At 40.7% G+C, this 12,869-nt stretch overlaps 1 protein-coding gene across 1 annotated transcript; it reads right to left on the bottom strand.

The window, feature by feature from the left end:
* Positions 1–12,180: 12,180 nt before the first annotated feature.
* LOC139839067 (uncharacterized) lies at positions 12,181–12,570 on the bottom strand. Its single transcript, XM_071829113.1, has one exon. The coding sequence runs from the start codon at positions 12,568–12,570 to the stop codon at positions 12,181–12,183; it is 390 nt and encodes a 129-aa protein (XP_071685214.1).
* Positions 12,571–12,869: the final 299 nt, after the last annotated feature.

The raw sequence follows: 12,869 nt of genomic DNA, 5'->3' as shown, positions 1-12,869 counted from the left end.
TTATGGTGTTAATGGACTTTACTAATGGCTGTGGTGACATCTTCCTATTTGGGTACTCAAAGCTTGGTTCTACCACCATGTAATCCAAACGGTGTAATATGACACTACGATTTACCAGCTGCGATACTCAAACCTTAATTCTAAAAGATTTATTTAAGGTAAGGTATTGTTGTCCCTTACTACCATAACGAAAGTAATGGTACTTGGTAGGGTATTTACAATAGGCATGGTCCTGGTGGTTTAGTCCTACGAATGGATTAGACTCATTTAGTCCATCCAATCATGGCTTCTAGTTTATACTAGTTATCTTCCTTTTGGTTTCTTTAGGTTTCATGAAAGGAATCTTTCTAATAGGCTTATGTCTTGGGTATGGTCAAACCCTTCGGTTTTTTTGTTTTCTTAGGCTTTGCATGTCCTTCGACATTTTCTTCATCCAACTTCATCATCTTAAACTTACTTAAGTTCTCTTGGTTTCGAGTAATTACAATTACCCACTCAAGTTAAGGTCTAACCCTTACTTCCTCGAGATATGAACCTCGGCTTCTGGTCTGACAACCTCCTGAGAGTACTTTTATATGGGTAGTTCCCAACAACCTTATAAAAATAAGATCGGACTTCCTCTCAGTTCAGACCTTCTTCTTGGTCCATCATACTCCGAATATCATATTTTAATACTTCTCCTTCAGCCTTCCTCTCCCCCTTGGAGTTTACTAATGATCTTCTAACTTCTTTCTTCTAATCATTAAACTCCAAGGGTAGGTAGTTGGTTTAAGTCTGGTTTATATTTTGTACCTTTCTAACGTCTCACGAAGAATTCTTTGCGGTGTATCCACACAGTTGTGGTTATCCATTATGAATCCTCCGACTAAATATTTACCAGCTATGGAATACCAGCTGTGAAATACTAGCTGTGGAATCCCCTTTCCTTTAGAGTGAAAGAATGATTAAGTGGCGGATTATTTGTTACTAGCTGCAGATTATCTAACACGAGATATGGCTTACTTGATATCAGCTGTGGGCTATCTGGTACCAGCTGCAGATTATCTAGCACCAGATGTGGCTTATTGGATACCAGCTGTGACTATGTTATGGTTTTAGGCAATATCTACCTACCAGCTGTGGCTACTTACATAGTTTTGGTTAGGATATACCTCACTTCACATACCTTCTCTTCATGATTATCCTATATCAGCTGCGGTCTTATTATACCAGCTACGTCTTCACTTGTCTATTTTCCTTATTCCAGGGTTTGTTTTGCAAGAAAACCACTTGTTGACACTATGAAAATAGTATTGTAAGTGACTTTACTTGCATTCCCTTCTTCCAGAATGAATACAGCTCTACTTCTTCTGCTCCATATTCACTATTTTTCTCACTTTCATGATACTTCCATGTTGAAGTACTCCTTGATTAAGGATAAAAGTGAGTTTTAATTGGTCCTTCCTTCAGATTGTGGTGGTTGCTTCCCACAACTTTGCTTCCTTCTTCTAGTGAACCTTCATCTTGTCTTCAAAATCTTCAGAATTCGTCACTTCCTCACACGAATACCTTTACCCTCTAGACCTATAACATCAAGTAAGAGCTTGATATTGCAACATGCATTTGCATATCAAAGTCAAACTTCATGTATGGATCTAGTCAATCAATGAAGATTCAAGAAAATCCAAGAAGATCCAGCTTTGTGCTTATAATACACATCCTTATATGCCTGAATATAGTAGTTGGGTAAGACATCCCTAAACATCAGGATCAGATGTGTAGTATATAACACCACATAAGATAAGTTTAGGTTGTGATACTTAGCACAATACGTGAATTTCTACTATTTGTCTCAACATTTACCTTAATTGCACATTTGCAATGAGGTAAACTTGAAACTAAATGGCCTGGGATAGTTGAAGTTAACCTAGTTTTCTTTGGAAGTACTAACAAAATAGGCTACCATATGTATGTGCTATTGAGGACTACTTCCTGTAACACAATTAGTTCTAACATGTCTACTCTAAACACATGATTGTTTAGAATATACCACCTATAACTCTAGGATTTCTCTATGTGATATGCTCTAAATAAACCTTCTTTAAATTAAGGACTATGGTTCTAACATTCTTGACACAGTTATTAGGATTTTAAGGCCTAAGCTTTCGAACTATTCCCTAAATCCTACTCCTTATCATCCTTTTGTTATCGTACTTATGATGTTCTACTCCATCATACCATGATTCTCAAGTGAATCATATATGAGTACCTAATTTATTATTGAAAGTAGACTCATGTAACTCCTATCACTCTTCCTTACCTCCTATGATTGACTCATCATAGACATATACTACCTTGTATAACTTATCTCCCTTACTTAACATCAGTCATTTGACATTTTTAATGACTCTTACTTAACTATAACTTGCATTGGTATACTTCTTCCAATAGGATATCTTCCTTATGGTTGTATCCTCTCTTTGGACTACCATGTATTGTATACCAACTGTGGTCTACTACCACCAATTATCTTAAGCTTCAATGGTGTTCTAATTATTTGGAATGAAGTCAGATAACTAACTAACTTTACTAAAGAAAGATAGATAAGAAAGATTGACTCAAGTGTGTCAGGATTATTCTCAAGTGAATACCCATCTCAAGTCAAAAGAATAGTTGGTTTGGCTAAGACAACTTCCTATAGACACTACCAAACCTATAGGTCTCCTTTAAAGGGTTTTAATCCTAGGGTCAAAGCATTGGCTCTGATACCAGCTGTGATGACCCAGCGTACCACTGCATGGTGTAGTACACAAGTCGCTGACATAACACAAGTGAAACACCGTTCCACCCATATTACATCCCTCAGAGTGGTACAACAGAAACATATGCGAGTCCAAGGTATGTCTATAGAAGTACACACGAACTGTTTACATAAGATCCACACAGCCTCCTACTTTACAGTGAGGTAAAACTTCAAATAAAGCTCCAGAAGAACGACTCGTAGTCTAACTTGTTGCTAACTCAAGCTTAGGAGCTAATTGGCTTGCTATAGAAAGCTAGCTACTTAGGTGCTAGGATTAGGGAAAGGTTCCCTTCTATTACTAGTCTAGGTTTCCATTATAGTTGATGCGGAAGTTGACTCCATTGACTTCATCTATTGGATTCTTTATCTTGTTGCAGTTGACTCCTCCATCTTCGAGTTCCACGGTAGTTTCTCCTTCGGTGCATTGCTCTAAGAAGGGGGTTCAAACGAGATAGAATGAGTACGAGCGTACGCAGCAAGTTCATATTAGGAAATAGGTGTATTATGCACTAGCTACAGCCATAGACCAGAAAGTCATAGGCCAATGCAAGTTTTTGTAATCATTTCTTCAAAAGGTTTATTTTATTCTGAAAACTATGCCCGTCAGTCTTCACAGGTTGACTAGAACTTCGTGGAGTTCCTTTCTCGCTGTCATAGCTCCCTTCCCGGAACAGGGAGTGACAATACAATTCTTGATACCCTCTGCAGAGGTGCGTTACTTTACCCCACAAGAGATCTTAACCATGTTGCCGGCCGAGAGTATGTCCCCGTCCACACTTCCTTTGGTGTGAGGCCCAGTATAAGATCCAAGCCAATCACTGCCTTCTCCGCGACCCTGCAAACCCACCCTTTTGTCCGACCGTACACCTCCAGTAGACTTTCCCCCGATAATACGGCTTTACTCATGGTGTACTCCGGACAATCCCTCATAGATCGAAGAGATTAACATCACTAATGGATGGGGATTTAAAAGGATTTCCCAACCTATTGCGGCAGTGCCTCCAGCACCCCACCGTCTCTCCGATCCGTTGGCGTGCAAAAGGGAAAAGATACAGCTGACTTCCCCAGAGCCATTATAGATCTTATGGATAACGCGATATGTACGGCGCTAGAATCACTGGACGGCATTGGTAATTAATCCTAGGGTGATATAACCCATTGCAATGGAACCTCCACCATATCAACACATACCATGGTTCCATTGCCCACCACATAGTCATATTCATAATTGTAAAATAATACTTTGCTTTTCAATGCATGAGTGATAAGTATAGTACTTTGCATATAGTTTGATAAAAATAATCAAATGACATGAGCAAGCGATGAACTTGCCTTTCTTGACTGCAAGATTATGCAGGCAAAAGCTTCGATACGTGATAACTCCAAATTCTGAAATACCATCATCGTCCGTAAGGACAATGTTTAAAGAACTGGCAAAGATGCTATAATGCATAGTATGAGATGCAAATCGTCCCGAGCGTAACCTAACCTCGATGATTTAAGATATGTGAGTTGTAAAGATTTCTTTAGGGTTGGTTGCACTTTTAGAATGGTTCTCAAACAAGGTTCTTATTAGGGTTTGGTTATATTAGCATCATAATCAAGTGATATAAGACATCATAACAATCATACACATAAAGAATAGTGGTGAAATAATATATAAAGAACAGTTGTCAATTTTTAGTTCTACAGGACATGGTTGATGATTACTTATACTATACTTCAAAAGAATAACTTTTGAAGAACATGTTGTTTAAGGAACATTTAGTATTTCAAAGAAGGATAAGGCTTCTAAGGTTTGATTAACATTTGTACTTCAAAAGAATAACTTTTGAAGAACAGGTTAAATAAGAATATGAACTACTATACATAGGTGCTATGGCTTTCTAGGGTTTACTATTGGATTCCTTTAGTTTCACTAATAGGAACTAGTTTATTCTTAATCTGGATTGGGTTTCTATATAGCAAGTATTGGTAAGGTTATTACTATAGTTTCCTATATACATCATATTAAAGGATGGTTGTTTAAGATGATTCTATAAATTAGCTATTAGGGTTTACTATGGTTTCACAACTACTTAACTAAATAATCTCTAATGGTTGCCCATCTAAGTGGTTTATCATTTCCTAAGTAGGGTTGAGTTGGAATAGGAGCATGGGTTGTGAATTACTACACAAGGTTGATACTAGGGTTCATCATTATGGTTCTACTAGGGTTTGATGGTTGAGGTTAATTCTAATGGTATGGTACATAGGATTGATGATCAATGGTGCTAACAAGTGGTAACAGGCTAGGGTTTATACCTAAGTGATGCTAGTGAATCATATAGGTTTTAATTAAGAATAGGAGCATGAAATGATAATCTCAAGTGACTTGGTTTATGCTGATGGATCATGAGCATGCATTCATGGGTTATTTATTAAGGTTCTACAAGTAAAGTTGAAATTCACATGATCACATGTGATAAGCAACTAGGGTTTTAGAGTTATTACTAAAGTGTAATTATCACATGGGTTAAATCTTTAGGGTTTTAGGTTGGCAACTACTATGGATGAACATATGAAATAATGAGATCAATGTCTTACTTAAATTGAAACTAGGGTTTCTAAGTTATGGTACAACTCCTAAAATGATAATTGGTAATAGAATTGTGGTTACTAATTACTTTGAATCAAAATTAGTAATGGTTTAACATTTTATTAATTTTCCACAAGAATTAATAATTAGGGTAACTCCTATTTTGGTTTAATTAAGAATCAGGGTTTAATAATTGTTATTAGGGTTTAAAATAATTACTTGTTAACTAAAGATGTTTAAGTAAATAAGTTTTGATTTACCAAAATAATATTGACTTATAATATTTTCTTGAGTTATTACTATTTAAAGAAAATAGAAAATAGTAATTTGGAGTTAGGGTTTATGAATTACCAGTAATAATTAAGTTAATGTAAATATGATAAATAAAATTAATCTTAATATTTTAATTAGTTACTGAATAGTTAAAATTTAATTTTTAAACTTTACTAATTATTGAATTCAAATTGCATTTTAATTAATTGAAAAGGCATAATTAATAAGGTTAAAAATAAGTGAATTTTTATTTTGACACACATTTTTGTTTTATATTTTATTTGAATAGAGTTTATTTTTGTGAGCATTTTGATATATTGTTCATATTTTTCTGAGTTGAAATTATTTTTCTATGATTTTACAAAGTTTCTGCAATTTTCTGGAATTTGAAATAAACCTAAAATACTTAACGTACCGGTTTGTTTCTACCCACACACGCTGACATGTGGGGTCGTTGACTGGGTCAGCTGCCACGATGGCAACGACCAGTCAACAGCGACCAGTGGCCCCCACACGCCACGTCGACTTCGCCGGAGACGCGCCGGTGAGCGACGACGACGGCGTTCTGGCCACCCCGCGAGCACACGGAGTATACCAAACGAATCGCCTCGCCATACTGAGTAGGATAGTGAGAACGCCGCCACGAAAAGGTCACCGGAGCTAGCTCCGGCGAGTGTCTCCGCGGCGGTGAACTCCGGCGATGAAGCAATCAGTTGATATAAGTCGATTCAGGAAGAAATAGAAGGTGCTGGAGATGCGCACGATTGACCTGAGGCTGATGAACCACTTGCCGATGCTCGAGGTGGTCGGAGACGATGGCAATCGAGCATTCTCCGGTGAACCAGAGGGAAAAGGAACGGTGAAATTCTTCTAGCTCCGAGCTCCTCTTGATGCGTGCTTGCTCCCAGATGGCCTACGCGCCGAGGCGCACCTCCTCGACCACGCGCTGGAGTCTGGGGTGGCTTCCATCGCCGGATTCTTCCTCGACGCCGGCGACAGTGCATGGATGATTGGGAACAACTGAGCAAGCTAGAGAGGGGATGGATGGGCGGCGAAGAACAAGGACTACACGGCGATGCTTCGGGATATTTATAGAGCCGGAGGAGGTCTCAGACGGCATTTCACCGGCGGCAATGGCCGGGATGCACACGAGATCGAAGCTTGTTACGAGCGCGAATCTTGATGAGAAGTGGATGAGACGGACGCGAGAAGATTTGGCGAGGCTCTGAGATGGTCTCTGGCGTCCGGCGGCGTTCTTATCCCCGTCGAGGACGTGGCCGAAGCTCCCCTCTGCGCTGTCGTCTCTGGAGAAGAAGACGACGACGCCCTCCTTCTTTCTTTTAACGCGAAGCGTTACGGCGGGTTGGGCTGGCTTCCTACGTGGGCTGGGCTGGCGACATGGGTTGCTACTGGGCTGCGATGGCCTGCCAGGTAAGCTTCTTTCTTTTCTCTTTTTCTTCTTTTCTATTTCTGTTTTCAATTTGATTGAATTCAGATTTGAATTCTATTTTGTTTTGCAAGTTTTAAATTATTTGAATAGCAAAACAATTTGATAACCATACTCACTATATAATCTTGTTGTTTAAACAAATATTTAGTTTAGGATTTAATTGATATCTTGTGAGGCTTAAGTAAAAATAGAAATGGTTTAGTTATTCATTTTAATTCCCTTTTTTAATTTAGAAACCAGATCTATTTAAGTGGTTTGAGAATTTATAACTTGTGCATAATGAACACATGATTAGGTTGAGCTAGTACTTAACAATATGGATTGTTCACATATAATTCTCCTTATGGCTAGAGTTTAAATTAAATGAGAATGAAATGAATTCATCATTTTATGTGAAGGGTTATTTCTTAGGGTTTAAGAAGATGGTTGGCTTCACTCTGTGTTAAATAATCTTGCTTAGCAATTCTAGCTTGGCTTACTTGAAATAGATCCTAAGCTCATCAGGGTTAATTCACTTGTTAAGGTGATTCTATTTCATACCCTACTATTTCATTTGATTCCCAAAGCAAGTACTTGGAAAGCAAAATAGAATTGAATATTGGTTCACTCTACTCACTAAAGGCATTTAGTCCTAAGTATATATGGCTTGATTTATATTTGTGATCCATGATACACAAGTTAGGACAATATTTCATGTGGAATTGATTCCATATGACAAGGTTTATGGTTTTGGAAATATTTCACTATTTGAAGTATAAAATAGGCATGAGGCATGGCAGGGTTATATTTATAATCCAAAGTGATACTTGGATTGAAATTCAAATGTGGTCTAGGGTTTTAGTAGTGATCACCAATGTGATACACAACTAAGATTAGGTATGAGCATAAGCTTGGTTATGTTTAATTGGCTAGGGTTACCCTCCTCACTTAGATAGAATTATTGTATCAAGGCAATACTAGATTTGTCTCAAGTGTTTGGATAGGCAAGGTTTGGATACAATATCATTACTACTCTATACAAGGCATGAGTATTGGTCTGGATTAACTACTATTGACATATTTATCATTTCATGTGAAGAATGAGATCTATAGATCACTTGTAGAGGTTTAACTTAGCATCTCAATTTATAAGGTAAGATCATGCATTAGACATGATCCACTTATTCCTCACGAATCTCTCTTCTTTAATCCTTAACTCAACACACTCACTTAAATTCATAGGGTTTATGATCATCACCCAATTTGTAATGATCAATCTATTGGCCTCATAACAATTCATTGGTGAATTATGGTTCTCTCTCCAAGATCAAGTATTGGTCCATATACTTGAGTATACCTCTTTAAGTTGAGCTCTTCTGAATAGGTAGGGTTTCTCTAGGATTTATGATCATTACCAAGTTGTAATGATCACAACACTTGCCTCTCTCTTGAATCACTAGTAAAAGAGGTTCTTACTTACTAGCAAGTGTTAGCTAGGTCAAGTAGGGTTTACTACTTTACTTATATTTCTTGTATCATTGGTTAGTATTAATGGTCTACCTCACATAGATAAGGTTGAAATAGTATTGTAGTGGAAAACATATACCATGTGACTCTTGGTAGGAACATTTATTTAGTAGAAGACATTGAAAAGATAAGTAAAGAATAGTTTCTTAATTAATTGTGTTCTTTGATTTAGGATTGAATAATTATTCATGTGTTGTTGTAAGGAATGGCATGTTGAGATCCTTTATAAGATCTTGTAGTTGATCCTCACTTAAGGTGTTGTTTGTTGTAAAACTAATTCCATTTGATCTAGCCCATAGATCAAATCATCTCTACCCAAAACAAGGTTTTAGCAAAGATCACAGTGAAGTTTATAGCGCTTGACTTGATGATCTACTTCAGTTCCAGCAAGTCAAGTGAAACTTCAGTTACTGTGGTAAGTTTTATTTGAAAGCGCGAAAATTCCCCGGATTTTCTATGCATGAATGTAATGCACACTTTGATGTTCTCTCATTTTATTGTCTCTAAACCTGGGATATTACAACAACCCTGTTATGATAAACTGTAATTCGTAGTAGCTAGGGCATTCATAGTAGCTAGGGATGATTTCGTGAACATCTATGCTTTGTAACTTTGCAACTATCATGAACTGTGATTTATGTGTGATTGGAGGTGAGAGCATGGTAAGGCTACCCGTCGTAGAGAAGAGGTAACCTTAGGCATGCATGGATGGTACCAAACAGGCCTAATATCATCTCCATCGCGATTTGGGCTTGGCTGCAGGCAAACAAACAGAATGTCCTTTTTGACCCAGCCGATGCGGCCCGATCTACCAAACAACACACCAATTTCGGCCCGTGGCTCGTTCTGGACGCGCAAGTGTGCTTGCACCGCTACGTCAGTAGCCAAATCAGGCCCAGGCAACCAAACGCGCCCTAGGTCGTTTCTTACTTCCTCCGCTTTTATGTAGTTCGTGTGTAGATATCATTAGTCAAAGTTATTTTTTCTAAAATTTGACCAAAATACAAGAAAAACTATCAATATCTATAATAGCAAATGCATATGATGTAAAAATATACTTTATTTATGGTTAAAATACTATAAATTATATATTTTCCAAACATTAATTAAGTTAAACTTGACAAAGTTTAACATTGGCAAAAGCTAGAACACAAAGTAACTGTGAATGGAGGGAGTAGACCATAGTTGTCACCTCCTATTTTATTAGAGCATCTCCAGTCGTGTCCCCCAAATGAGTTTTGGGGGGCCGCGGACAAGAGTCGCGTCCTCCAAAGCTAATTAGCGCCTCATTTTTGTGTCCGGCGTCCTCGGTAGAGACTCTATGCATAGAGTCTCTACCGGGGACGCCGGACACAAAAATAGCGTCCACATGTATGCATGCAGCCTCTAGTCCCCACATGCTAGTCTCTTTCTCCACACTTTCTCTCACCTGCTTTTCCCACATCGGGTGATCCCCTCTATTAAAATGCATGGTTGTAATCCTTTTATAACAAAATATACTGCTTGGCTACAGTTACATATGGTGTATTGGTGTTGATCAAATGGATGCCAGCCATGTTTGCGCAGGTGCGGTAAATTCACATATTATAATGGGAATTGCTTCACACACGATCTTTTCCGTCCGATAAACGTACGACGCTTCTTTCTTACGTGTGCCAGTTTGTACCTCTCCAGCCTTCGCGGCAACAGAAGACGTTCGAAGACTGCTGGGCGATCAAGTCCATCCTCCAAGGCTACAACCTGCGCCTTGACGAGCGCGACCTGTCGCTCCATGACGGGTTCAAGGACGAGCTCGCGTCGCTCGAGCAGACTGCCACAGGCGTCCGTCGACGGCGAGCACCCAGGCAGCGCCGTTGGGCATCGTGAGCTCCTCTGCAGCAAAGGCGTCATCCGGCTGGTAGGGTGCTTGGGTCGGGGCGGCTTGTATTTCGTGCCCTGCGAGGAGTGCTCCGGCAGCTGAGGTGTTCCTGGAGGAGAGCTCCAGGTTTTGCCCCGAGTACAACGAGAACGGCCTCTTACGGTTGCATCTGTGCTGCTAAGTGGTTTTTTCTGGGTAGGCAGTTACGCAATAGGCAGAGTTAGAGAAGAGTCAGAGAAGCGAGGCTGGCAAGTAGTAGTATCGTACGGTTATCGGATGGAATTTATCGTATGTATAGCAGCACTCTTATAATCCTTTTAGCATAGTAAAAGTATACTGCTTGGCCACAGTTACATATGGTGTTGATGAAATGGATACCAGCCATGGTATTTGCCGCATGCAGAGAACGAGCAGGTGGTGCCTCTTCAGGTGACCAATCTATACCTAATAATAAAGAAAATAAGGCTTTTTGTTCGTCCATTTTTTATTGCCCATAGTTTTTCGTTGAAATTACACCACATGCCACCGCTAAGTCAAAGAAAACGTTTCGTGAGTCGTCTGTCCCGCTTGAACTCTCGTCAGGCCCATGGGCCAAGGCCAAAGAAACCAGTCTGCTTTCATGTAAAAAAAACCCAGTCTACTTTCCCCGGTTACCTAAAAAAAAAACCGCTTTGCCCCGTCCACTCGAATCATATGGAATCCGAACTCTCATCCTGACTCCAATTGATTGATACGAGTACCTGCCGAACTCGATTGATTTCTTTCTCGGTCCCCGCTCTATGATCTGCCAATGTATAACTCCTATTTCTGTACGCGATTCTTCCCAAAATCAGCAGATTTGGTTGAAGCCACATCGCCTCAAATCGAGGAGAGCCGATCCACGCCGTCAAGAGCATCGCGACGCGCCGTACGAGATTGCACCTTCCCCCGCTCTCACGAGATCTGCACGTGCATTGCAGGTTGACCGTGCGATGTTGATTTGATTTGCTGGGGACTTGGATCCATGCTTCAGCACCCTCACCACCATGGCCGTTAAGGACTATTTCTCCGAACAGAGGAGGGGACTCCAACGTCCGGAGGTTTTTGTTTCTTCTGTTGTTCCTCGCGCTGGTTTATCACACGCGGCTGCTGAATTTATCCAATCGGGAGTCAACTCGGTGCAAGATGAACTACTCGAGACAGCGGCCTTGAGGATCGGCAAGCAGGCTGAGCGAGGACCGAGGAAGCATGTGGTAATGAGCTGTAAGCAGGCAGAGCAAGGAAGCGGGTAGCAGGAGGCGCTAGGGGATCGTGAGCTTGCCGGGCGTCGCCTATCTATCTCTGCAATTAGACAGTCGAATAGGCTCGCTGCTGGCCAGCTCCGGAGCATGTCTGACGAAAATCTCCAGACCATCCTTTTCTAGGCTTATTTCTTCAGTGGTGAATTTTAATAAGTACTGCTACACTGTGTAGGCTAACGATGCACGTTATGCTGAAACTACCATAGGGAACATCGGTGGATGTCACCAAGATACTTGAGGAGAGCGATGTGCACAGGTACTCAGGGAGGCACCGAAGGCTTTTTTTTTTTGCGAACACGCAAAAGCTTTGCGTGTCATTGCATTAGAAGAAAAAGAAGCGGACTACAGCGGTTCCGGCATTCTAGAGGGAATGCGGGTACAAGACGTGCTAGAATGGTAGGGCGACCATGAGCATACCAAGAGAGTACAGCGCCCGAAAAAGAGTGTAGAGCCCTATCTCCAAATGTTGCCCAGCCCTACTGCATCCGATAGCTTCCAAAGCTCCACTTCTTCGGTGATGCGCTTGCAGATACCTCGAGCAGTTTCCGCCGAGCGCTCGAAGACGCGGTTGTTCCTCTCCTTCCAGAGTGTCCATACCACGAGGAGGACAAGGGAGTCGAACCCTCTCCTCAGCTGCTGCGGGACGCGCCGCCTGGAGTCGGGCCACCACTCGATGAGCATGTCACCGGCCAAGGGCATCAGGTGCGACAAGTTGCAGCGCTGGAGCGTGGCATGCCAAACCTCCCTAGAGAGGACGCAACCGAGGGCGAGATGATCCGCCGTCTCAAGGGCCTGCTCACAAAGAGGGCAGTTGGAGTGGGATTGCATACCATGCCGCAACATGCGATCCGCCGTCCAAATGCGCCGTTGCATTGCAAGCCAGATGTGGATCTTGCACTTGGCTGGGGCCCATGTCTTCCAAAGGCTTTATTATCATTGCAACTCAACCCGAGGAAACTGACTGCAGCTATTGTGACTTCTGGAACGACTGATATTGGCCTATTAATTTGGGAAACAATAGTGCGCAAACTGACTATCTTTGATCTGATTTCTGAATTGTGTATTATCTTGTTCCTTATCAAGAGACCAGACTATTGCAATGTTATATGGAAACGGCATGTACTAATCACATAAACTTCCTA

Source organism: Lolium perenne, chromosome 4 (genome assembly GCF_019359855.2).
Source record: "Lolium perenne isolate Kyuss_39 chromosome 4, Kyuss_2.0, whole genome shotgun sequence".
Taxonomy (NCBI): Eukaryota; Viridiplantae; Streptophyta; class Magnoliopsida; order Poales; family Poaceae; genus Lolium; species Lolium perenne.
The sequence above is the reverse complement of the archived record's forward strand: the minus strand, read 5'-3'. Positions and strand labels throughout refer to the sequence as shown.

Excerpts from the sequence above, each read along its gene's own strand:
- LOC139839067 (XM_071829113.1), bottom strand. The coding sequence starts at position 12,570 with ATGTTGCGGCATGGTATGCAATCCCACTCCAACTGCCCTCTTTGTGAG.